Source organism: Camponotus floridanus, unplaced genomic scaffold (assembly GCF_003227725.1).
Source record: "Camponotus floridanus strain SB8 unplaced genomic scaffold, Cflo_v7.5 scaffold20, whole genome shotgun sequence".
NCBI lineage: Eukaryota > Metazoa > Arthropoda > Insecta > Hymenoptera > Formicidae > Camponotus > Camponotus floridanus.
The window spans coordinates 2,516,747-2,542,932 of NW_020229326.1; the positions used below are offsets into that span (position 1 = coordinate 2,516,747).

Consider the following 26,186-nt stretch of genomic DNA (forward strand, 5'->3'; position numbering starts at 1 on the left):
TATGTATAAAAAGAAAATTTTGTACATGCCGCAAGTGACTCCAGAAAATAATGACTCCAAAAACGAATGAAAGAAATTTCGCGGCGGATGCAATTATATCCCCAACATTCCTCGCGAAAAAGTAACCGGTGTAACATTTTCTAATGTATGTATATACGTACAAAATTATTCGAGTGATAAATTTAAAAAAAAAATGGCGAATCGTTGCGTAACAATACGCGCCGAGTGACGCGCATCGTTTAGGAAGTAATTTTGTAAAGACATTCCACTCTCGCGTTCATTCGTTTCTATCGCGACTCGCGATGATCCGCAAAGCGGCCAATGATCGTTTACCTCGGCGCGGTCGTGCACCATATCGGAGGAGTGCTCCGACCACCGGAAGTTGCCGGCTTGGTGTTGGTCTGTTGGGTGTGCTTGAAATCCGCGCGTGTTCCATGACGCTCCCGTAAACAGGCACGGATGATTCAAGGCCGATTGTCGACAATTACCGCGAGCGGGTTGAACGACTCCTAGGGGCGTCGACCGGGTCGCCTCCTCCGCTGTTGTCGTCGTCGTCGTCGTCGTCGTCGTCGTCGTCGTCGTCGTTGTCGTCGTCGTCGTCGTCGTCGTCGCCGCCGCCGCCGCCGCCGCCGCCGCCACCACCAGCACCACTACCGCCACCATTACCACCACCACCGTCACCACCACCACCACCACCATCGTCACCACCACCACCATCGTCACCACCACCACCATCGTCACCATCACCACCACCACCACCACCACCACCACCATCACCATCACCATCACCATCACCATCACCAATCTCCTTGCCGCTCCACCTGATGGCGGAGATCTGCGCCGACTCGCTACACGGAACACCCAGGAGAGACGATGAACCCTTCCTCTGACCTCTCTTCTCGCGCGCGAAAAGCTTACACGTCGCTTCCGCTCTCAAGGTTCCAGCGGAATAGTTTTGCGAGACGTTCCACTTGTTTGTAAAATAAAATTACAAACATTCCGTGCAAATTTCATTCCGTCATGTTAGTTCGAAATAATCTGGAATCTTCCTAGAGAGCTTCGTGCAGAATTCGATAATCTTCAAATTCCCCCCATAGAGTACATGGGACAGATTTCATGACGGACATCATGAGGAAACTTGGAGATTAAAAAGATTTAATTTAGATAGATAAATTATATCTATATATAGATATTTTTTATAATTATTTAACATACATTGTGTCTTGAAACCTTCGAGTATCTTTTTAAGAGCGAATTCTTTGTTCAATCTAGAGACAGCTTTTTCCTCCAGCAAAAATATTAAATAATTTTCTAAAAGGAAAATCGAAGATTTTAGGATATAAAATTTTAATTAAATTTCGGATTTAAAATTTATTTAAGAAAAGAGATAAAAATGCCCATTTTTACCATCTTCTCCATATACACGTATATATATATATATATATATATATATATATATATATATATATACATTTTTTTTTAAAGAAATTTTGATTTTCCCTTATCTAAATCAATTTAATTAAATGCTTTTAAAAATACAATTATTTGTCAATGTCATTACATTAAAATATATCTCTATACTTGAAATGACTAAGGTATTTTTTCATGTTATAACTTTCTCAATTTTCTTTGGTATTATGTGAAATGAAAAATAACAACAGACTTTGCCGTTCTTTTTCTTTATATTGTCACACCGATTATTTCCCATATGAATCATACAATTGCATTATTGGTTTCGCCGTCACGTATATCGTTTAGCTATAGGAAAAGGACAATACGCTCAATACGTTTACATCGAGCGGGAATTATTGGTACTCTGCGAACGAAGAAGTTTAGTTGTTGGCACGTTACCAACGCGTAGGATTATGTCGAAGGAAACGAAATTAAATCAAGAAATGATAATACTTAATATTAAAACTTAAGTAATTAATATTAAAAAAAAAACACTTTACGATTATTAAGAATGTTATTGAGGAGAAAATCTCTCCTTTTTTTGAGCTATTTTTTTTCTCTTCAATTCTATTATTTTTCTTCAAAATAAATGCATCAATGAAAAAGCAATATTTTATATATAACATTTTAACGATAAAAATAAAATTGTATAACAAATGAAAATTTGCGGAATGCAAATTTAATATGCAAAAATGTGTATCGCTAAAACTTAAAAAAATATCTTTCTTCATTACAATCAGGTGAGGAAAGTTTATCCAAAAATAACGATGCAGGTGTCCTCAGATATATTCGATTTGTTTAAAAGCTCGATTCTTCTTTAATCGTTGCAACAGTGACGAAATGTCACACGGCTCTTCTGCCTTTTTGCTTCCTACCGGACAAACGAATTGTCGTAAGAAATAACCGGCCACGAAGGAGATTACAGGACGAGCGAGCGTTGAACTCTTGCGGGAGAGATAGCCACCTCTTTCCTGCTTCTCGACGACTCGAATGTCGACCTTAAGCTTCCGATGTGCGAAGGTCAACGCTGAGGTGAAGATCATCGAACTCGCCTGTCCGGTAATCGTGAATAAATGCGCGATATGCTCGCGATCAAAGTGAAAAACAAAATTCACCTAATCACAGCGGATAAAAGTTCTTGATGCGCGAAATGTCTCTCAATCCAAGAATGTCGGTTAAGTAACTTTTTGATAAAGTGAAATATTCCCTTCCCCCGCTTTCCTCTCTCTCTCTCTCTCTCTCTTTCTCTCTCTTTCCTCTTTTTCCTCTTTTTCCTGTTCTTTTAAACGGAACTTTCGAAGAAAAAGATTTCTTTGCGTTTTACGATAATTTTGAATTGGAGCAAGTTCGGTGTTTTTTGAGTATTTTAATTTTACATTTTATTGGGAGGATTATAGAAAGACAAAGCTTCGAATATGAACGTATGTTATTACTTACGATTGTAGGGCGACCATTGAAAAGAGAAAAGAACTTTCACTTAAATTGTCGAGAGTGGAGGTGTAGTGTATCTCGCGAACATTTCTCACGCTTTCCTTTGTCCCTTTCCTACGGATAATAGGAGATAAGCAGAAAGACTCTTGTGTGATTCATTGTGGTACTCACCGCGAACTTGGGGCCTGTGTGTATTTGTCGAAAGTACATATCAACTCTTAAAGCATTTTGCTATAATGATCTAAACTCAATACATCATTGTATCGTATTCCATTCCATGGCGGAGAAATTTTGCTTAAAAACTTGTAAGATTCTATTTAGAGCCAACTTTGTAATCTCTATAATAATAATGTCAGATTTTTCGATCCACTTCAAACCCGCTTAATGATTGCAACTAAATTCTTGCAATCTCTCATTATTTTCTCTATAACAAAAATTGCCATAGACTTTTACGTACTTAATCTGCATTTTGAGACTCTAATTTAAATAGAGATAGACTTAATACATAACTAGTGGTCTTTTCAAAATCGAGATAGACTTAATGATAATAATTAGTGGTCTTTTCAAAATCGTTTAATTAAATCGGAAATTATTCTTCTTTCATTGTGATTTTTTTATATGAAAAAACAGAATCTTCTTTTTTTCTTTGTCCATACTTTTTTAATGTTTTTGTCAGTCGGGATTCTCAAAAGAAGATATGCGAGAGGATGCGCAACAGTTGCATTAGATAGTCGATAAGAATTCTATGCAAAGTTCGCCATTAAGAAATACTAGACGAATTTTGGCCGCGGGCTACCGTTCGTTCGCCAAGGTTGTCCATGTGACGCTGACGTCAAAGATCATTGACTTCTTCCGGTAACTCGACCTTCTTGCGTCAAGTTCCTTTCCTACTTTCGTTTCTGCGATCGTTTGCCTTAAAAATTCTCTCGGCGCAAAACCTGATAATCTTATCTGATCATACATTTAAATGACTCCAGGCAAAATCTAAGCGAACCAAGTCTCAAAGTTTAGAGGCGACTTAAAATGTTTCATTTAATGTTTCTTCGTGCCGATCGTGCGATCATGAAGACGCAGAGAGAGAGAGAGAGAGAGAGAGAGAGAGAGAGAGAGAGAGAAAGAGAGATGAGAACTCGATACTATTAGACTCAGTCCGTGTCCGCAATGTCGATGCATATTAATGCTAACCGCGGTGAAAAAAAATGCGGTCACATATATGCGTTGAAACCGTTATCGTCAAAGACGGATGAAAAAAAAATGCTGGTCCTTCGAAATAACTAAAATCACGTCTCTACCGTTAAATCCTCCCGTATATATCTTTAAGAGAATTGCGTAAGCAGGCTGAGCATCATTCGACGATTCGACCCTGAAAACTCCCCTTCTTTTCCCCTCTGCCTGTCGCCCTCTGCGCTACCACTGGTACTTGTAGTACTTCGTCTTCAAGGTTTGATTTCGATTCAAAGGAATTTTATTCTATCGAGAGCTTTTTACGAGAGATTGGAATTAATATATATATATATATATATATATATATATATATATATATATATATATATGAAAACAAACACATTCTCTTTATTGTTCATAATCAACACGACACTCCTTTCGAAATCTCTATTATGTAATTATGTTATTTTTAACGACAAAGTTGCTATTATAACGCGTTGTTGCGCAGCTATTTTCCGATACGTTTTAGCTCCACATGACACGATACCATGACCATATTGTTGTTGCGAAGTTGGAGGAGGACGGGTCTACCGACAAATATAATTTCGACAAACAGAAATACCTGAATCCCATGCACCGCGATTTTTTTTTTTTACGTGGAGATATATATATATATATAAGAAGGAATATGACCAATTGAATATATGTGAAACGAAGACAATTCGTAAACATGATTAGATAGTTGCAATGTGATTTAATTATAGTGATAAGACGTTTACTTGTGCTGATAATTCGTAATCGCCGGATGTCTCACTTCTAAGAGCTCAACTACCTACCACTGTACTATACTATACATTTTAACTGACGCCACTAATTAACTATAAAAAAGTTGTACAGGTTTTAAGGTTTCGAAAATTTAAAATAAAAAATAAAAATTTTATATTTTTTCGTCAAGAACAAATTTATTATCTCTCTGAAAAAGGCTCCGATCCTCGTCTATATTTCATCGAAAGTTATTCTAAGGAGTTGTAGAAATTGCTTCTCCGCGGTATCTACTATAAATATTTAATTTTGCGTAGATCCATCTTCTGTACAGGAAACGAAAGAAATAGATTGATTTTGTAAATTGTAAGTACGAATATCCGAAACGAGACGACAACCGTGAATGGGTGTTTGCATAGCCTTTTTAGCGTTTAGTTAGATTAAGCTAGCTTCCACGAGATAGACTCTGACGTGGTATCGCATTTGAAGGTCTTATGTGCACAGGTGAAGGTGGTTAAGTTCAGCTACATGTGGACGATAAATAACTTCAGTTTTTGCCGCGAAGAGATGGGTGAGGTGCTTAAGTCATCCACGTTCTCCGCAGGGGCCAACGACAAGTTGAAATGGTAAGAGCATCATTATCATCATCATCATTCACCATCATCATCGTCATCATCACCATCGTCATCATCGTCATCGTCATCGTCATCGATCATAGTCTCTTAGTCACAGACTTGGCGCATTTAATCGCCCGTAAAAGAACGGATCCAAGGGAAAAAAAAATTGTTTAAGATTCTTTGCATTGCATACGAACCAAGATAAACGAATGTACGTGTCAATAGCAATCGAGTTTTGTATTAAATCGTACGATTAGGCAGTACGATTAACGTACGAAAACGTTTGCATCTATTGACACGTTCATTTAGCAGATAAGTCCGAGTAACGTGTGTGAAGTGATGTATAAATATATAATAATAATCTATATGTGATAATGTATAGAGCTTTAATACTTGCAAAATTTTAAATTATGAATTTCTTGTTAATGTAATTTTTATTCCGTAATTTATTCAAAATACGGATATTAAGTCCGATGTTAAGTCGCGCGAGAGGATATTTAACGTGTCTCGTGTAGAATAGAATTTTGTAAATATTAAAAAAAATATATAGTCTAATTGTAAATGAATCTAAATAATATTGAGAATACGAGAGTCTTTCTTTTTTATCGTATTATATATTTTCGTTCTATAGTTTATTTTGTCTGTGCGTTGCGCCGGTAAGATCTAGAGAAAAGCTAATTGCATAAATTGATTTTCAAATTGAAAGTGAAGCTGAAAAAGAATTTTTTTTTTAAATTACAACATTGCGGTATTGAAGGAAGGTAAATTAGAGCGCCAATGACAATAATCGTGTCAATTGATGCAATAATTGGTTTCTAGGTGTCTGAGAGTGAATCCTAAGGGACTGGATGAGGAGAGCAAAGACTACCTGTCACTCTATCTCCTTCTCGTTTCGTGCAACAAATCCGAAGTCAGAGCAAAGTTTAAATTTTCTATTCTTAATGCCAAAAGAGAAGAAACCAAAGCAATGGGTAAGTGGCAAATGTTACGTGCGCAATTAATCTGTATCACCGGCGTGTGTACATGTACGGATGCAATGCAGGGTATTTTAAAGATTTTCGTCCATCTTCGTCGCGACAATTCTTTTGAGACGAAAGCCAGTTTTTAACTTTAACCGATGCAATAAGATTAGTTGGAACATAATTATAAGATACGATCCACGATTGTCAAATTGAATAAATTTTTTAAATTGTTCTTGCAGAGAGTCAACGTGCGTATAGGTTCGTCCAGGGTAAAGATTGGGGTTTCAAGAAATTCATCAGGAGAGACTTTCTGCTAGATGAGGCCAATGGGCTGCTACCGGACGACAAACTCACGATATTCTGCGAGGTATATACCTTTGTATGTCGATTATCATACTTATTCGATCTCGTTTTACCGAACATCTCATTACATCTCCATAATTTTATTATCCCCCTAGGTCAGCGTAGTGGCGGACAGTGTAAATATTTCCGGGCAGAGTAATACGACGCAGTTTAAAGTGCCCGAGTGCCGATTACCCGATGATCTCGGGCTGCTATTTGAAAACCAAAAATTTAGCGACGTAACACTCACTGTCTGTGGGAGAGAATTTCACGCGCATAAGGCGATTCTCGCAGGTAAGACTCCGCACATCATTTCGCTCTATTCGCGATCCTTCATCTACACGGTTTCTGATATGCGTAAAAACGGAAACTATTATTATTATTATTATCATCATCATCATCATCATCATCATCATCATCATCATCATCATCATCATCATCATTATGCTTAATATTACGCTTAAATGTAAAATGTAGAATAGAAGAAAAACAATGACATAAAAAAAGAAAGAATCTTTGATTGAATGAATATAAAGAAGAAAAGTTTCCAATCGAATAAAATTGTGAAATTATGAACAAATTGATGTCTTTAAATTTGATTCATTTACAGCACGAAGTCCGGTTTTCTCAGCAATGTTTGAACATGAAATGGAAGAGAGAAAGCAAAATCGTGTGGATATCACCGATGTAGATCATGAGGTATTACGAGAAATGCTGCGATTTATCTATACCGGTAAAGCGACAAATTTGGAGAAGATGGCAGATGACTTGTTGGCTGCGGCGGACAAATATGCGTTAGAGAGGCTAAAAGTGATGTGCGAGGAAGCACTTTGCACGAGCTTAGCCATTGAGAACGCGGCCGAAATCCTCATACTTGCCGATCTCCATAGCGCTCTTCAACTCAAGGAGCAAGCGATAGACTTCATCAATACGTAAGTTTCCGCGGAGGAAAAATGTATAAATGTCATATAATGTAATATCTTTGCCTCTCATCGGTTGAAAGAGAATAATTTTATTCCTTAAGGATCAAAATTATATTCTTCAACTGTGCTACTAAGAATGTACGCAAACACGCGGGCGACATATCTCGCCGTCTCTAATCCACTCGCGAAACGCTTCTTGCAGACACGCGACAGACGTGATGGATACTCAAGGTTTCAAGTCCATGGTAAACTCCCATCCGCATCTAATAGCGGAAGCTTTCCGAGCGCTGGCAACTCAGCAAATTCCACCGGTCGGACCGCCTAGGAAACGGGTGAAGCAGAGCTGAAAGCAGTCACCGCTGACCCAGGGCATGACCTCCACATCGCCCCCACCACTTTTACATCCCTCTTGAACCTTTGTGTACAGTGATATAACAAAGTATAATAGTAGTGCTAAATAAATGTTTCCTAGTTGCGCCACTCTTTGGTCTAAAAAGAAAAAAGAAAAAAGAAAAAAAAATCAATTACCGACGCGAAAACCAACCGACTGTCTACGACCTTTGGTCAAGAATGTCTAGAGATCGATCGTCGGGCGGAAGAGAAGATCTGTCTGGTGGTCTGTCCGATCGGTCGAGGGCGAGTTTAAAAAGGCGCATTCCCATACACGTCGTGTGTCCAGATTCTTGTGTTCAAGTGAGTGTCGGTAGTGAAAAGAACTCGCGGTATGATGACGACCACACCATCAGTGCCGCGCGTCGAAGAGGAGAAAAACATCTCTGAAAATCTGCACACTCACACTCACGTCTTCACATCCCACCAGCAGACGTATCATACCTTGTCCTACCGGCCTGTGACGCGAGTCGATTTCATCATGGCACTGTGAGTGATCAGGCGGCAACGCATTCATTTTTCTTCAACGCCCAATGCTGATTCTAATCGATCAGTTCTCAGTGACGCAATGGGAACGCAGTGTCGTCAGGAACGTCATCACCATCATTGTGGATTCGCTTTCGTTTTCGTTACCAACGAACAAACGAAATGGAAGTGCATGACCGCGCGCGAGACGTTAAAGAGTTTTATTGCCAGAGAGGACCAAGAAAGCGGAGGAGTTTCTCTCCGCGTGGCTCGTCACTATAAATTTTATTGCCGCGACAACAAAACGCGATGCACGAAGGGAGTTGTGATAATAGACGTCGGCAGACGATTTAAATATTTTGTTCCTTTGTCGAAAGAAAGAAAAGAGAAGGGTCAATGGGGTCAATGGGGAATGTTCCCGTGGCGCCGTTCGTTCGACACGTTGAGCAGCACGATGAAAATTAGATACTTTGTTTCTACCAATAGTAGTGATTTTTTAAATTCTCTAGCGCGTCTCAAACTCTTCCAAGACGGAGAAATCATTCTAGTTAGTGTTCTTTTTTATGATCTCTTTCTCTGAAACATATATATGTATGGTTATTATTATTATTACTATTATTATTATTATTATTATTATTATTATTATTATTATTATTATTATTATTATTATTATTATTACTATTATTATTACTACTACTATATTACTACTTTAACGTTACGCAATCCGTGTCCTGTGTATTTTTGTATATTTTTTCTCTACAAATATAAAAATAATCTTTCCTTTTTGCCCCTTTTCCTCCCTCTCTTTTTACGGCGATAGACCATATTCCAATTTCTTATTTCCCTTTGTCCTCCCGCGTCCCCGTCGATAGATAGTTTGTCTTGTTTTCTGAAGTATTGCATACTGTAAGCGAAATGTAGAATCGAATTATTATTATTACTATTACTATTATTATTATTATTATTATTATTATTATTATTATTATTATTATTAATGATTATGTTATTAAATTTAGGGTTGTCCATAATTTATCGGATCTATGTTGAATATCGCGGGAATGTCCACATTTCTGCGCGCACGTTGGTTGCATTATTTTAGAAATATTACGCAATCCGCAATCTGAATTTATAATTTGCAATTGCAAATGGACGAGAGGAAAAAACGAATCGGATTAAAGGAATTATGGAAAATAAATAAACGTTGATTAATTCATATAGCGCGTCGTTGATAATTTTCGTTTTTCTTAATTTTCTTCGTCTCATTCATTTGATTGGGCTGTAAAATTATGTACGATTAATGAACTGAATTATGGGCAACCACACAAGAGGCAAAAATAATAATCAATTGTTTAGTACTGGCTTCCTGATCCTCCGATCTTTTTAGCTTTACCGAGAGAGAATCCGAGTTTTAAATATGAATGTGAAATGCTTATTACCATTTACACATCATTAATGATGACGATTAATGCCATACATGTTCTGTGATAAGACCACTGTAATTACTGCAATTGTGTGTAATCAATCCTTTTTAGAGACAGATTTTCCCTGACGATCCTGGCAGCCAGTGAATATTTACTTGTTACACAAAATACGATATAATAAGCGATAGTCGTTATCCGGACAGTCCCAAATTTAGCGCGTCACTCTCGATTTTAAGATTTTTACACACTGTACATATCTACTGTGTATTTTATATAAGAACTGAACGCAAATCTCTATATACGAAAAAAAAATCTTTCCATACTTTTACGAAATCGTACAATAATCAATGTGCATATAATTTATTTTGATTTTACAGATCGCACTAAATTCATGTTCCTTGAACGCACTACCAATATTTCAATTAAATATAATATGACAAAAATTGATACAGATTAGAAAATATATTCATATTTATTGTAGCGAAATCACACAAATAATATGATTGCGCCAAAGAAATGAATTGAGAATGAAAATTTAGTTAAGAGAACTTTCTCACTGTTTTTCTACGTCAATCTCTTTATTCGAATCTTAGCAAAAAAGACAAGTGAGAAGCGAAATAAGAAATGAATGCAAGTATGGCAGCAATTTAAGGAACAGATTTTGGCCGTTACTCACTCATATTTTAAAAATCTGCGACTATTATCTAATTCTCATATCTACCTTTGGGACTGTGCGGCGATTTCTTTCGTGGAGTACACGTATCCCGTTGCGAATATCTTTTTCTAGGGAAGAAAGAAAAAGAGAAACGAAAGAAAAATGGAGAGCAAAAGCAAATTTCGATAATAAAATAACAAATGCGTAAAATATAGATCAAAGAAAAAAAAAACACAAATGTAGGCGCAATTCCGCGTGTAAGAATCGCAAGAATATGAATGTATGACTGGATATATAATTTGATAAACTATTAAGTACAAGTAAGAGACAAGTGTTACCTCATCATGATGAAAGCCGGCGCGTGTTGGCGACCACCATCGATCACCATCCGCTACCTACTATTAGCCGCTACCGCACGCCCGCTCTCTGACACACACACACACGCGCGCGCGCGCGCGTACACACACATACATGTATATGACATATGAACCTTTCCATTGTATATTGCATTTAAAAATGCGAAGCGCTGTTTTGTAAAATGATGAATGGTGGCGGCGATAGTGGTTGATTTCTGAGAAATTGTTATGCGCGCGCCATTCATTAAACCCAGCTCATACAGACATTCATTTTCCATTTTACTTTAAGTCATTGCACCACATCAAATAAATGACATTTTCATTATATAATCATGGAGCGTAATTTTTATCACCCTCCATCGTTGCAATGTTGCAATGTTACTATATCTTTATTCAAGAAAGAAAAAACTGCAATTTTTTATCTTATGATTAGATACAAAAAAAGTATAAAAATAGAATCTTGAAAAATTTGAGTGTTTAAAAAAAAAATGACATTGTAATTTAAGAATCTCTCAGTCTCCGGACACGATTAATAATCTTGCTTTATATCAAAACAACAAGAGCAGAGAATTTCTTTTGAGATGAATCTATAGGCTACATATTTTTTTTATTAAAATGGTATATAGTGACATGTAGATATATATATATATATATATATATATATATATATATATATGTATATACACACAAATGTGACGTTATTACATGTGTTGGGCGATGGATGCAGCAACGAACATGGAATGTCTTGACGGCAATTGATCGTTGGTGTCTTGGCATCTCTCTTGCAGTTTCGGCGTTCCTGGATACGATGGCGGAGCTTCCTGCATGGACGCCTGCAAAAAACATCATTTTCATTGGGAAACATTTTAACATTTATTTTTCGTCATATCGTGGTAAGTCGCAAAAACATGTACACACATATTTTTCTTATAATTAAAAACATAATTTATGTACTCTGTTGTAGGGAGATGTGTAAAGAGGAGGAGCGCTATAAAGCGTTTCGTTATACGGAGGTGGTCGATCTCGTAGACCTTCGATAGTACTGCAATGTGTATCACGTTCCTCCCGCAACACGATACATCTTGTGCGTGTGATAGCTTGCCTCGTCCTGTGAAAATCAAGATGTTAAAATGTTTTGTCTTGCAGAATTAATTTAACCTTTCAGCAAACATTATTTTATCTTTGACATTTGATGAGAAAAATCAAAATTATTCAGAAACTGTGGAATAAAACATGCGAAGAAAATCTTACTATTGAAAAAAAATATTGAAAAATATATAACTCTTTAATACTAAAATGTTCAACAATGTGCACACAACTACAATGTTTTTTTATTCTGATGCCGTCGATTCCGTGTTACGATAAAATCACAGTTACTTTATATATATATATATACACACATACACGAGTAATGATAGCAAGAACGTGAGAAGCTTAGAAAGATGGATTTATCAAATGTGCTATTCATACCTATTGCATGTTTTGCAGTAAATTATGATTAAACCGATAAGACCTAATCCAAACAATATGAAAATACCAATCTGCATCATTATTATCAATCGCCGTTGATCTTTCCTAAAGTAAAAGAAATGTCCACTTCGAAAAATTGATCCTGATATTTACAAGAGATGCAAGGTATATTATAGAATAGTATGTAATGTACTTCTCTTACCAGCATAGAGTGCAATCATAGCAGGAACAGCATGAAATACCAGGGCAGTAGATTATACATCTGTCTGCAAAAAGCAAGAAAGAAAAATAATGCAATACGTAATAAGTAATAAAAAAATTGAAAAAACTTTGTACGTGCAAAAGTTTTAAACTCACCAAGGTTCTCCCAGCAAGCACACGTTTTTAACTTGACATTACATTGAGTACAATTCTCCAAACCAATGTATCTATCACTAATCTCGCAGAAAGTATCTAAATCTATTAAAATATATTTTTTTATATTGTAGATTACGATATAGTGTATATATATATATATATATATATATATATATATATATATACATATATATGTGTGTGTGTGTGTGTGTATAACTTAGAGATATATCATGTTCAAAAAGTCAATAATTTCAATCAGTATTTTCTATATTGGTATATACATATAACGACTCACTTACACTGTTGTAGCATATTAAAGATAATGACGGAAAAATAAAAATAAAATTATATGCATCTAGTATATGAAAATACAAAGACTGTCACATACCTAAACTTTTGACTGGACATACAAATATTGCAATATAAAAATATAAGTATCGCAATAACAACGCCTTTATGACATCATACTTATATATAGATGAGTGAGCAGCCATTTAGGTCTGTACAAATATTGTTTACACTAGCATAATCTACAATAAATCATAATTTGATATAATTGATTGATGTAAAATACAATATTGCTATACAGACAAAAGCACTCGCGTTTCAAAGCAAACATTAAGATAAAACCAATGGCCACATTCAATACAAATGTACTTCTGACTTTGTACTGCTTAAAGTATGACATTTATGCCCATACTATCAATCTTATCAATATGGATGTCTGATAACATACTTAATCAGGGACTTCAAAGAGAAACAGATACTTTCTATACACTGATAATCACAAAATCATTCGTCTCATTAAATTCTGGCAAGTATTATCTTTAATAAATATTCTCTATAAATGTATATAAATGAGCCCATGTTTTTATAGATGCAAATGTAAAGAAATTTCTTTATAGAGGCAAATGAGAATAAAGAAAATTTACAGATATTATACATAATACATGTTAATAAAAATAATCAAAGGTTTATAATCAAAATCTTCTAAAGTTATATAATTTCCAGTGGAATTTAAAGTTTTATGAATGTCAGAATATTCAATATTTCTATACAATATCAATTAGTTAATGTAACTAATGCTTCTACAACATCTCCTCTGTGTTCCCTAAGCGTCTGTTCTGCTAAAACTCGATTGATCTCCATCTCTCTCATCTGAAACAATGATGAGTTTCTTTAATTTGTCAATTTTCTAATAATCACATAAAATATGTAGAACAATTTTATACTTACAATTAAATCGACATCTTCCTTTTTTATGGATACCTTGAGCAGCTCCTTTTCCTTGGCCTTCTTTTCTGCAGCTTCCTTATCTCGGCGATCACCAATTATACTCAGAGCCTGTTAGACATTCTTAATGTGAAAATCAAAATTAACTCGGTATATATGAAAAGAACAAAACTATAAACGAAATTTTATATTTAGACCAAGTTACACTTTAATTTATCTCTATCTTGGGAGATATTTTCGATTGGGCTTCTTTGTCTTTCTTTTAAGATACACAACTTTAAATCTTAAAAATCAGTAAATAAAAATGTAATGATAAAAACTCTATTAAATAAAAATGTAGTGACTTTGGGAAATTATTTCGTTCTAACTTTAAACTTATGAAAAAAAAAGTAAACGTGCGATCGAGGATGCACGTGTAAACATAAGAACCCATGCTTACACAAGAAAACCCATCGGAGGATGAAATCTCCTTTTCCTCGGCGTAATCGGTCACCTTCTCCAAATCCGCCGCGCCACTGTCATACTTGGCTGCTTTCTTCTGAGATTTTTCTTGCTGTACATCGTCAGAATCTCCATTCACATCGTCATCCGCCATCTTTTAAATAAGATATTCGTGCCATTAAACTAAAGCATCGTCTACAATAAGATTTTAAGGAGACTTCGGCCTAGAGAACCTCTAGGAGAGAGAATGGACAACTGATCAAGCTTTTTCATGATTGGCTGGCAGAAAATGTATCAATTTTAGCTATTGCGACGCCAATGCAAAATATGATGACACACAAATAGGACACACATGACACACATATATTAACCTATTTGTGTGCATCATATTTTGCATTGGCGTCGCAATAGCTAAAATTGATACATTTTCTGCCAGCCAATCATGAAAAAGCTTGATCACATGTCACATGATCAGTTGTCCATTCTCTCTCCTAGAGGTTCTCTACTTCGGCCCGTTCTACAATGAGTTGTAAATCGTAAGTCATAGGCAAATTGACCAATCATGGTTGATTATTTCAAAAATAATAATTGACCATGATTGATCAATTTGACTTACGACTTACGACTCATTGTAGAACAGGCCTTAAGGCGGAAGACTTAAAGGCCTTTGCATGTACAAAAATTTTAGTCGTAAACGTAAGGTCGTAAGAAAACTGACAAATCATAGTCGAGTATTCTTTCTGCAATAAAAGAATAATCAACTGTGATCAGTTTTCTTACGATCTTACGGTTACGACTAAAATTTTTGTACGTGCAAAGGCCTTAAGAAATTGACCAATCACAGTCAAGTATTAAGAGAATATTCGATTGTGATTGGTCAATTTTTTAAGTTTTACGCCTTAAGTCTTCTTAAAATCTGATTGTAGACGACGCTTTAAGCCCCTTGCACAATACTAGGCAACAGGCAATAGAAATAAGGAATAGAAACTATTTACCAATAAATACACGGAACAGAAAATATTCGCCAATATGAGCAGAGAATAGATACTATTTCTGTTTTTATGCCTGTTGCCTAGCATTGTGTAAAGCCGGATCTACATTGATCGTATCGTAAGTCGTAGGCAAATTGACTAATCATGGTTGATTATTTCAAAAATAATCTCTCCTCTAAGTTTCCCCTCCAGACCGGCGGAGACAGCATTTTACTCCATATCGTTTTGTCCTTTAGAAGACGCGGACAATTCCACTCACAGAACGCTGGGTCTATATTATATATGTCTATGGGTAAGACCAAAGGTCTGTTCTTTATAGCTGAAGGCTGATGGCAGAGAACTAGATGTCTGTCGTAGTCGTGGACGTAAAGTAAGGCTGATGGCAGAGAACTAGATGTCTGTCGTAGTCGTGGACGTAAAGTAAGGCAGAGAAAAACGTATGTCGTACAAGGCCATTGTGACAATGACCTTGTACGACATACGTTTTTCTCTGCCTTACTTTACGTCCACGACTACGACAGACATCTAGTTCTCTGCCATCAGCCGAACTGTCTGCACTGGACTGCACTAGTTCAGAGGTTATCCTTTTTACTCTATATTGAGAGGAAAAAGATAACCTCTAAACTAGTGCAGCTCAGTGCCGCCAGTTCAGCTGTAAAGAATAGGGTCTGTTCTTTTCAGCTGCACTGCTGCACTAGTGCAATTAGTTAGAGTGAAAGAAAGTATGTTTGTCTCTTTCTAACTTATTGCACTAGTGCAGTAGTACAGCTGAAAAGAACAGACCCCCTGTCTTCGTGATTGCAAGAGCGGGAAATATTGTTCATTATTGAAGAAACGACAAGAGGAAGAACGCACGTATATTTGCCGATTTGCGCGTAGAAATAGAATATTATATATTGCACTGCCAATTTATATCGAACATATATACAAGATGAGTGCAAAACTTAATAGTCTGATTAATCAAAAAGATCGAAAGCGACTATATGAATTTATACACGAAACATCGACCGAGGAGGTAAAGTAGTTTTAGAATGATAAAGGCGCGCCTTATCATTTTTGCGAGTATTATATGTAACAATGTCGAGTTTTCGTTTCAGCTTATAAAATTAATATCGAGCGAAATTTGCGACCCAGTCACTTCTAAGGTATTAGACGAGGTTCTTCAGGCGTGCTTGGAATCGGAAAAATTATATTCAAAGAGACTTAAATTGGTAGAGTCTGTATTGAAAACTTTAGGCAAAGCCAAAGTTTCAATTAATTATGTAAACGATATCGTAACTCGAATAGTAGAAGATTTTCCAAACTATCCAAAATTGCATTTAATTAAACTAGTAGATTTCTGTCTTGCTAGAATTCGTAATAATGAAGATGAGTTTAGAAGGTATATGAAAGATATACTTGCATATATATTTTCTTAATGTTCTTAATGTTCTATATATACATACACACACACACACACACACACACACACACACACACACACACACATATATATCCCTAATTACATATATATATGATCAATTCTGATTTCATCAAATATTGTTTTTAGCTGGAAAGATTTGTTGCCTATTCTGTTGGAAGTATTGGAAGAAGAGAAATGCATTAATTACATGAATGGCGAAGTTTCTGGTTCTAAATATAAATCTATTATCGTTAACAATATATGCAACAGCGAATGGAATACAGAGATAATGCCTTCGTTGACAAAAATGTTCAGGTAAATATATTTATGATTTTTTTTCTTTCATTAAAATGTACATGTGTAGTAATCAAATTTATATAACTTTTCTGTACTTAAGAGATATAAGCTTACAAAAGGAGGATCATACTACAGTGATTACAGTACTCTGTACAAGAATGCAGAATATACCTCTGGAGGAGGTACCTCCTTTTGTGCATCAATCATTAAGATTATGTACCAATCAAGACAGTAAACTTCTCTTGGAAGCTTTACGAAGATATTTTGCACAATGTTTCTCACAGGCTAATTCTGACAGCGTTGATACTTTTGAGACTATAGGTAAGAAGATTTGGTATTTAATAATTTGAAATATATATATATATATATATATATATATATATACACATAAAGCTTAAGAAAGAATTTAGTTCTAATCTATAAAAATTAATTTGAAACATATTGCTTTTTTTATTTTAATCTCATTAATTTTAATTTTTAATTGCTGAATCACAGGTATGATAAATCCTAGGGAAGTCCAAGATATTGAAAGTACAGTATTGTATCACATATATCAAGCGGCACAATTAAATCACCAGCTTATAAGAGATTATATTAAATATTTCAAAAGCGTAACTCATGTTCCTGAAGCTGTATTAGAACCTTTTATGCTTTCTGTATTACTTACAGTTGCTTCTATTGATGAAAAACAGGTCATCAATTAATACATCAATTTTTCTACATTTTAATGCTTATGCTTTTGACATTAACGCGAACAAACTCAATATATACATTATAGATTTTTGAAATGCTACGAACAATCATTAATAAACGAAAGGAGAATGATGATAGACGGAAGAATAACGCTTGGTTGAGAAATCTGATTCCCGATTCTTGTAGTATAATGACTATAATAGGAAATGTCATCGACACAAGGTAAATATTTAGCATAAATATGTATCAACGATAATTTAATATTAAACTTTTTTTCTTTTAATATGTAGTGATAGAGATCGCCATTTAGTACTGAAAGGGCTTGTGGATCTCGCATTTGTTCTTATGGCTCTGGAGAATAAGTCAAAAACTGGTGCGCATCCTTTATGGCAAGTTGGTATAAAGATACTTCAAAAAATCATGAGAAAACATCATGAAACGGTAGCGACTGTATTCCAAATGTTGCTTGATAAAATTATTGCAGGTGGACTGTATATTTCTCAATATACCGGTATAACTTTTAAATATTCTGTCACATTAAAATATAATATATTAGTTGCAATTTTTAAGAATTAATTAGAAGAATTTTTAAGAATTAATTAGAATTAATTAGAATTAATTAGAATTAATTAGAATTTATTAGTTAAGAATTAACAGCCATTACTGATATACCGATTGTTTGTAGATTGTTTAGCATACATGTGCCAAAAGTTAACAGTTCTTATGTTGGACCATCAAGATTCTCTGATAACTTTTCTCGATCAAATTACATTTATACCCGGAGAGATTGCCATTTTCATCATTTCTGCAATATTTTCGTTGATAAAAGTCTCGGTTACAATAAGAGAACATTTGATCATAACATTGAGGAAGACTCTTTATAGAAAGGGTGCGGTAAATCGGCAAATGGCAGTGAGTGGGATTTTAGAAATACTGAAGAATTTGAAGATGCACTCTTTAAACGGCCTCGCGATGAACTCGAGTCAATATATTAACAACTCTTCGTCGACTGGCACCAGTTCCGCATCCGTTCTGACGCAGGTTTTTATTAACTTACACATTTATTAATTCACTAATAATTATTAAATTATTAGTTTATTGATTGCTAAATTATTAATTTATTACTGTAAAACTTATAGTAAATGCTTAAAATTACTCTATAAGATCCTTTGTTTTGCAGGTAACATTAGAAAGAGGCACTCAACAAGTAATGAAATCTTCTTACAATAGAAGTTTATATTATGACATATTGGGTATTTTGGGAAGATGTTTCACTCATGAATGGGAAGTTCGAGTACATTTATACAATGGTATGCAAAATGAAGGATTATTATGCATTTTTTGTTTCACATTATATATCTAATTATTAATTTTGTTGGATTGCTTAGGTTTATATGAAGCTGTATTGACAAATAGTGAGATAGCAGAATATGTATTGGAAATGTTGCTGCCGCATTTTAAAATGTTCTTTGAAATGGATGAGAATGTTAGAGCACCAGTTAAATTGGAACTGTGTACAGTTGCACAAGGGGAGGAAATTATATTACAGGAACCTCTCGCGGAATTAATATTTATATTGCAAAAAATTTATATCAAGTCGGCTCTAGTAAAATCAAGCCTTGTAGATGAGCTGGCTGTGATTTTGGAATCTCTGTGCAGGCGAATGTCACGACTTGATGTAGAAGATTTAAACTTGGTAAGTTTAATGGAGAGAAGATTAGATTTAATAAAATTTGAAATATTATTTATAATTATTTAATCTTCAATCATTTTCTTATTAGGATGATAAACTTGATTTAAGCAACTCTGGCATCAAGAACCAAGAAAAATTGCAAAATGTTTTGTTAACGATCAAAATTTATGAAGCTCTCATATCATTTAGGATCGGCGCATGGTCCGTAAATTGTATAGATACCGCACAGAGTGTTAAAAGTCTATTCAAGGGATACACACGAATAGTAGAATGTACCAAGGTAATAAAAGTATATATATGACATGTAAAAGAAAAGGAATAAAAGTATAATATACATTTTGAGTTGAATGTAAAATTTATTTTTGCCCTCGTAGCGCGTATCAAAGATTAATAAAAAAGGAGACGGAAGAAATAAAAAATCACAAAATGATACGAATAATATAATCGCAAAAAAAACTGTACGATCGAGGAACATAAAACTATTACCTAGCATTTTGGATCTGTCTTCAGTGTACAAAAGTCTATCGCTCTTCTATTTGTAAGTATCTTTCGATTATACATATAATTGATAAATACCAATTATAATTTTACCACAATAGAAAATCTGTTCCTTGGGCAACTGCGGATCAAGTAGCTATATTGGTAGAACATGATGATTTCTACCATTACATTTTACAAACACTGCTGCAAATCTTACAAAATGTTAAACACTTGACAGAATATAATTTACGAAAACACAAAGAGCAACACATAAAGATTTACTTTGACATTGGAAAGTAAGAAACTTTTGTAAATATATATGAGATATTCATATTTTTTGCGAATCCTAAATCCTTTTTTTAATATACAGATTATTGTATGATTATATTGTATCGGATTTAAAGAAAATGCTTGATACAAACGAACAAGGCACTATATTGGCATTGGAATGTTTTAGAGAACTATGTTGTTTAATTTGCACGTGCTTCACTTCTGAGTTGCCAAAATTTCTCAATATTATTATTCGTAAGTATCCAAAATATCTCTAAAAAGGAGCATTTTCTCACGCGCGCGCGCGTGTATGTATGTATGTGTGCATGCATGCATATGTATATGTAATTCTTTCTTCTTTTTTCTGTTTTTCTTTTTTTATAGCTGTTAGACTAACTCAGTCCGAAGATCTTAATGCGCAATTAGAGAGCATGATTGCTACTTTAAGAGTGAGTTTTCAGACATTTTTTAGCAAAAAGGATGAACATGAAGAGAATTCCAAAAAGATATTTGGTATATTGTTGGACATTATGTATCAATTAACCAAAGAGATCAATTTTCACGAGACAAATGCTGATAAAGTTAATATTTTTTCTGTAATCAATAATCACTAAATTAGAAATGAATAGGATATAAAATATTATCTGTTCTATAAGGTATTCGATTCGATAATGAGATTTACACAATTTGAAGAAATGGATCCTCAAGCTTCTTTAACTATTTTTCAAATTCTGTTATACATTGAAGAACGTAATAGAGAATATAGCGAATTATTAATTGATATTTCTCTTGCATTGTGCGAGAAAGTGGGTAAAATCGATCAGGTATATACATATGATTAGTATACAATATATATTGTAATATTCTATCTGTAATGCGCATCTTATTGGTATTATACACAAAGAAATATAAAGATTCCTTAATATTTGTAGGCTGAACTATCGGAAAATAATAAATTAAAAATTATTCACGAAGATACAGCAGTACAGCTTTACAATTTGGTAAACGGTTCAGTAAAAGAGAAATTGGACAATGTATCTTGGTTACTGATGCGGCTGAAGGCTGAGCAAAATATAGTCTGTCCGCCCGGTGAAGATCTCGAAGCACGTATGTGTATTTAACTTTTGGTTAGGTTGATTTATTATTTAATTTAATATTATTTGATATATTTGTTTAATATTCTTTGACATGTAATAATATAAAAATCCCCTCAAATATACAGATCAAGAAAAGCTGAAAACACAAGAACGTAGTTTATGTAGACAATTGTCGCACATTATACAAATACTTTATACGTTAGCCAATGTCGCTATTAAACCAGGACTATCCACAGACTTTATGTTCAAAAACTTGCAGGTTTTGTACAACATACTTAGTAATCTGACAAAATATTTCTATGGAAAATCTAATAAGCAAAACGCAGCATTTCAATCGGTCAAGTAAGATTCTTACAAATGAAGCTTCAGGCTTATTATTATAAATAGCGAGTTTTATATATCCAATTTTGTTTAATTTTTTATGCGATTTCAGATTTATTCAAGTAATTCAATCGGCCGGGAAACCATTAAAATCTGCATTTTATAATTTAATAACACATACCGAGGTATTCATCTGTAAAATATAATTTTATCTCATTATATGAAAATTATATATATTTCTTGTATAATGTAGGAAACTCAAAATGCATCAAAGTCGAAAGCTGATTCACATGTGCAAAGAAACAAGATTTTGAAAGAGACCAAGATTATACCCTGTGTGATATACGAAATTGAACAATTTCATAAAGAAATTTTATCACTTGACAAAAAGACTGGCGTAAGTATTGCATTTAAGAAATTAATGTGAGCATAGATATATGATATGAATCTATATTAATAAAAGCAAGTGTGCAATACATACATTAATTTATAATTTATAATTGATTATAGGTGCCACTTGAGACTTACGTAAAGCATAGCGTAACTCGAGATTTTCGTATAAGGAATACGCAGTTGACAGAAGCTTTGGAAAAGATGAATATAAGCATGGTAAGAATTCAAAAAACTTAATATTATTTAAGGTCCTCTTGTTAAGTTTTATGTTTTTCAAATAGCTGGATACACAAAATTCTCGTCGTAGTCAAAATTCATATAATGCCGATATAAATAATGTGTCTATGGAATCATCCGTAGAATCACAATCTTCAAAACAATCTAGGATAAATACTGTATCTACGGAAGTCTCTACAAAATCACCGGCTTCAAAACGATCCAGAAGATTATAAAAATTCTAAAGCAATAAGTGTTAAGATTAAGAGTGTGTCTTATGCATCAAGTTATTTTGGAATTATATAAAATTAGATTCTCTTGATATTATTACTTTTTCTTTTTTTAATGTAGATCTTCACATCAGCCATTAATATAAACAAATTAGCATATTTATTAAGTATAAACACTTGTTATTATATATTATACATAATGTTTTATTTATGAAGTATGATAACTTGTTAATTATCACATTAATTGTAGAATTATAGTCTACTCATTTATCCACTTCTCTTTGAAGAGTAATGTTCCTCTTTCATAAGAAATTTGTCGCTTAAAACCGTTTTGAGGATTATGCGACAAAATCCAGAGGTCGATTAAATCCACCTTTTCTGTTCATATATTGCCTGTATTTTCTTTTCAAAATAACATGAACAGCACCTACATCATTTCCATCCACTTTTTTGCCTTTAGTACTGTCAAAGTCGCAAAATCCCATTATTCTCATCATTTCTTGTTCTTCTGGAGTTTTGCCTTGGAGATCCGCTTCTACAATATATAATTATATAGTGTCACATGATAAATATGTAAATTTGTCTTGATAAGTTCATAAGCCTATTTGGATTTATTTAATTCAAACAGCACAACAAGATATTTTTACACTATTTTTCAAACATAGACTTGTTAAATGTATCTAACCTGTGATAACGGGCCGTTCATTTGTCGATTTTGGTTTCGATCTGTGTTTTGATCTATCACGTTCTCTCGATCTGGATCTAGTGTATGATCTTCTGTGTCTGTCTCGTTCACGTTCTCGTTCCCTATCTCTGTCCCTGGACTTTACTCTGTCTCGTTCTACAGACCTAAAAGTAATTGGAAAATTAATTTCTTTTATGAACTATATACATTTTCTTTGTTTTAAGTTTACCTTCGTCTTCTCTCTCGCGACCGTCTTCTTCGTCGATCTCTGTCACGATCTCGTTCTCGGGATCGATCCCTTCGTCTTCCTGGCGACGGTGTGCGGCTTCGTCCCATGCTATTTAATTTTTAAAATTTTTTAATTGAATGAAATAAAACTTGAAATTAATTAAGGTATATAAGGATAGAGATAAGGATAATTAACAATGGTATTTTTCAAAGTGAATTTCTTAGAATAAACAATATTTAAAAAAAGTGATTTTATAAACCAAAGAGGTTATATTATTAATCTTGTTGCAAACATTTATGTTATAGATTCAAAAACTACGTATTTGCAAAGTATAAATGAGACTCAAACTATAAATTTAAAAAGTTACATCTCTGTGAATAAAATAATTATATTTATCTTTTGCCGTTTTTACTTTCATTTAATTTGGCCGAATAAAGTCCTTGTTTGAACTTTCCATCTTTTACCTGTCAAATTTATTCTCTCCAGATGGCACTGTAATCATCACAGGCACGATGTGAGAAATATCTGGACTGACACTGAACTAAGGCTGCGATCGGGAAGACGCTCTGGATGCTTTGAAACATCATTCTATCTTTATTCTCATGGAATGTAGAACAAAGATAGAATGATGTTTCAAAGCATCCAGAGCGTCTTCCCGACCGCAGCCTAAATATAACTATACATAACTGGAATGAGAACTGCCATTGGCCGCATTTAGCGCAGCAAACCAATCAGCGAGGCGATATTTTCTATGCCACTGCTGACATTGCTCGCTGATTGGTTTGCTGCTCGCTGCTTGACGCGTCTGTACCAGGCTTTAGGGTGATACTCTATGATCATACATAAGGGGAAGTTTTATGATATATACGTATACTTGCTTTCATTTGATCGATTTTACGTATAATGATTTTATGTATAATAACTGACATCAATTGACACTTGTCGAAACAGATTGTAAATTTAATTTCGCAATTTCAATTTCGCTCTTCAGAGCTTCCAAGGAAATCCAAGTATGTATTTTTTGTAAACGTGTATAATTGAATTGATTTTGAAAAAAATTTCCGACGTGTGACATATTGAAAAAGAGAGAAATTTATCATAAAATTTGATTCAAGAATAAAGCACATTATTTAATCTTTCTCTATTATATGTATCAGCATACGTATAAGTATATCGTTTTGTTTGAATAATATTTTACGCATGGTGTATAAATCTAGTTATTATTTCCCCTTTGAAAATGATTAAATTTGTTAATGTTGTTTCAAATTGTTTATTGTCAGAGACATAAAGAGAATATGGCTACTGTACCGTTAATGTTGATCGAAGAAGATGTTGAACGAGGTGGCAAGGAACAATCTGAACCTGAAATACAAAGTGATTTTGCATACAGGAATAATGTACATAATGCAGATATCAATATACGAATGGGTAATTGCATGTAATGTTATATAAATTTAAAATTAACATATAAAATAACATATGTAATGGCATTATTATATTGATATTATAGTGACATGTTTCTTTTGATATTATAATTATTTATAAATCTAGAATATCGCATATTATCCAATATTCACTAATTGTGAAATAACATTATGACTTGTGTAGGCTTTTTACGAAAGGTTTATGGTTTATTAAGCATTCAGCTCTTGATGACAGTTGTGGTGGCTTCGGTATTTGTAATGAGCTCAACTGTAAAATTATACGTACAAGATAAGTAAGACACTTCCTTTAAATATTTATTTTAATTTTATATACATATATATATATATATATATATATATATATATAAAAGTATTAATCTGCTTATTTATTATTTAGCCCATGGACTATAGGTTTAGCATTTTTCTTGACAATGGGAATTTTAATTGGCCTGCTAATAAAGAGAAAAGATCATCCTGCTAACTTAATTCTCTTAAGTGCATTTGTAAGTATAAGGAAAGATTAATTATTGTTTATTGTTTAGCTTGCACACATAATTATTGTTTACTTTGTTATATATGGCATTTATAAAATTTTGGATATTGCAGACATTGGCACAGGCATATACTGTGGGAGTTGTAGTATCTATGTACGATACCACAATAGTCTTGGAAGCTCTCTTTATAACACTGACAGTTTTACTCGGTTTGACAGCTTATACTTTCCAAACTAAACGAGACTTCTCGTTTCTCGGATTCGGGTTAGTATATTTTTTTATTGTTATTTTATTTTTGATTTCACAGTTCTACTTCTTCCTTTATTTTACAGATTATTCATTGGGCTCTGGTGCCTTTTGATTGGTGGCTTAATACAAACATTTGTATTGGAGAACACTGCACTGGAGTTAGGTATCAGTATCGGAGGTGCATTATTGTTCTGTCTGTTTATAGTTTTCGACACACAAGCAATAATGCAGTCTCTTTCGCCCGAAGAATATATCTTGGCGACGATTAATATTTATTTGGACATCATTAATTTATTCCTACATATTTTGCGAGCGCTTGCGATTTCGAAGCAATAAGATGGAAAAGAGAAAAAGTATCACGCATTATTGTTTATAGAGAACTATTTTGTGAAAAGCACAATCTAATAATAAATAATAATAAATTTTATTTTATGACAATACGCGCGCAGAGGTGGAGTTCTCTCTACTCTTCAATATAAACATTTATATTTTTATCTAAGCATGTATTTCTAGTTCTTGCGTGTAACGTATAAGAAGCATTTTAGTATAAAATATAAGGGTTTTTCTGCAAAACTTGCAA

The 26,186-nt window shown here is 33.9% G+C and overlaps 6 protein-coding genes across 14 annotated transcripts in view; 3 read left to right on the forward strand and 3 right to left on the reverse strand.

Annotated features, from left to right (window-relative positions):
* The window catches only part of LOC105250149 (protein roadkill), a 67,117-nt gene extending 58,113 nt beyond the window's left edge, over positions 1-9,004 (forward strand). For 3 of the 7 annotated variants that reach the window (XM_025408342.1, XM_020027206.2, XM_020027209.2), the window contains 6 exons: positions 5,299-5,435; positions 6,246-6,397; positions 6,628-6,767; positions 6,847-7,024; positions 7,341-7,662; positions 7,856-9,004. In XM_025408342.1, coding sequence (XP_025264127.1) covers positions 5,299-5,435; positions 6,246-6,397; positions 6,628-6,767; positions 6,847-7,024; positions 7,341-7,662; positions 7,856-8,000 — 1,074 coding nt within the window. In that variant the 3' untranslated portion in view covers positions 8,001-9,004. The remainder of the gene's footprint in view (positions 1-5,298; positions 5,436-6,245; positions 6,398-6,627; positions 6,768-6,846; positions 7,025-7,340; positions 7,663-7,855) is intronic. The other 4 variants (XM_025408344.1, XM_011256108.3, XM_020027207.2 and 1 more) reach the window with 3 other exon arrangements.
* Positions 9,005-11,608: 2,604 nt separating this feature from the next.
* LOC105250148 lies at positions 11,609-13,301 on the reverse strand. 2 transcript variants are annotated; one of them, XM_011256106.3, is made up of 6 exons: positions 13,156-13,301; positions 12,768-12,869; positions 12,613-12,676; positions 12,411-12,515; positions 11,895-12,048; positions 11,609-11,773 (listed from the first exon to the last, which is right to left on the reverse strand). In XM_011256106.3, exons 1-6 carry the CDS (start codon positions 13,259-13,261, stop codon positions 11,642-11,644), a joined length of 663 nt encoding a protein of 220 aa, XP_011254408.1. In that variant the 5' UTR covers positions 13,262-13,301; the 3' UTR covers positions 11,609-11,641. The 2 variants fall into 2 exon arrangements, with proteins under 2 accessions (XP_011254408.1, XP_011254409.1); XM_011256107.3 differs by lacking the exon at positions 12,411-12,515.
* On the reverse strand, positions 13,021-14,649 carry LOC105250147 (huntingtin-interacting protein K). The gene is made up of 3 exons (XM_011256104.3): positions 14,440-14,649; positions 14,004-14,111; positions 13,021-13,925 (listed from the first exon to the last, which is right to left on the reverse strand). Exons 1-3 carry the CDS (start codon positions 14,593-14,595, stop codon positions 13,830-13,832), a joined length of 360 nt encoding a protein of 119 aa, XP_011254406.1. The 5' UTR covers positions 14,596-14,649; the 3' UTR covers positions 13,021-13,829.
* A 1,114-nt stretch (positions 14,650-15,763) lies between these two features.
* On the forward strand, positions 15,764-22,676 carry LOC105250146 (Fanconi anemia group I protein). The gene is made up of 23 exons (XM_025408287.1): positions 15,764-16,011; positions 16,194-16,448; positions 16,531-16,814; positions 16,983-17,150; positions 17,233-17,453; positions 17,628-17,824; positions 17,911-18,047; positions 18,116-18,336; positions 18,511-18,866; positions 19,006-19,135; positions 19,214-19,521; positions 19,607-19,798; positions 19,893-20,056; positions 20,118-20,294; positions 20,369-20,523; positions 20,653-20,849; positions 20,925-21,092; positions 21,201-21,375; positions 21,491-21,707; positions 21,799-21,871; positions 21,940-22,083; positions 22,197-22,295; positions 22,361-22,676. Exons 2-23 carry the CDS (start codon positions 16,365-16,367, stop codon positions 22,529-22,531), a joined length of 4,038 nt encoding a protein of 1,345 aa, XP_025264072.1. The 5' UTR covers positions 15,764-16,011; positions 16,194-16,364; the 3' UTR covers positions 22,532-22,676.
* A 77-nt stretch (positions 22,677-22,753) lies between these two features.
* On the reverse strand, positions 22,754-23,977 carry LOC105250144 (U4/U6.U5 small nuclear ribonucleoprotein 27 kDa protein). Of its 2 annotated transcripts, none has more exons than XM_011256101.3 (4): positions 23,904-23,977; positions 23,440-23,547; positions 23,211-23,374; positions 22,754-23,060 (listed from the first exon to the last, which is right to left on the reverse strand). In XM_011256101.3, the coding sequence occupies exons 1-4, from the start codon at positions 23,939-23,941 to the stop codon at positions 22,864-22,866; spliced, it is 507 nt and encodes a 168-aa protein (XP_011254403.1). In that variant the 5' UTR covers positions 23,942-23,977; the 3' UTR covers positions 22,754-22,863. The 2 variants fall into 2 exon arrangements, with proteins under 2 accessions (XP_011254403.1, XP_011254404.1); XM_011256102.3 differs by having other exon boundaries at positions 22,756-23,060; positions 23,852-23,915.
* Positions 23,978-24,365: 388 nt separating this feature from the next.
* Positions 24,366-26,157, forward strand: LOC105250143 (protein lifeguard 4). The gene is made up of 6 exons (XM_011256100.3): positions 24,366-24,449; positions 24,720-24,867; positions 25,048-25,156; positions 25,261-25,366; positions 25,470-25,621; positions 25,690-26,157. The coding sequence occupies exons 2-6, from the start codon at positions 24,735-24,737 to the stop codon at positions 25,940-25,942; spliced, it is 753 nt and encodes a 250-aa protein (XP_011254402.1). The 5' UTR covers positions 24,366-24,449; positions 24,720-24,734; the 3' UTR covers positions 25,943-26,157.
* The last annotated feature ends 29 nt before the right edge of the window (positions 26,158-26,186 follow it).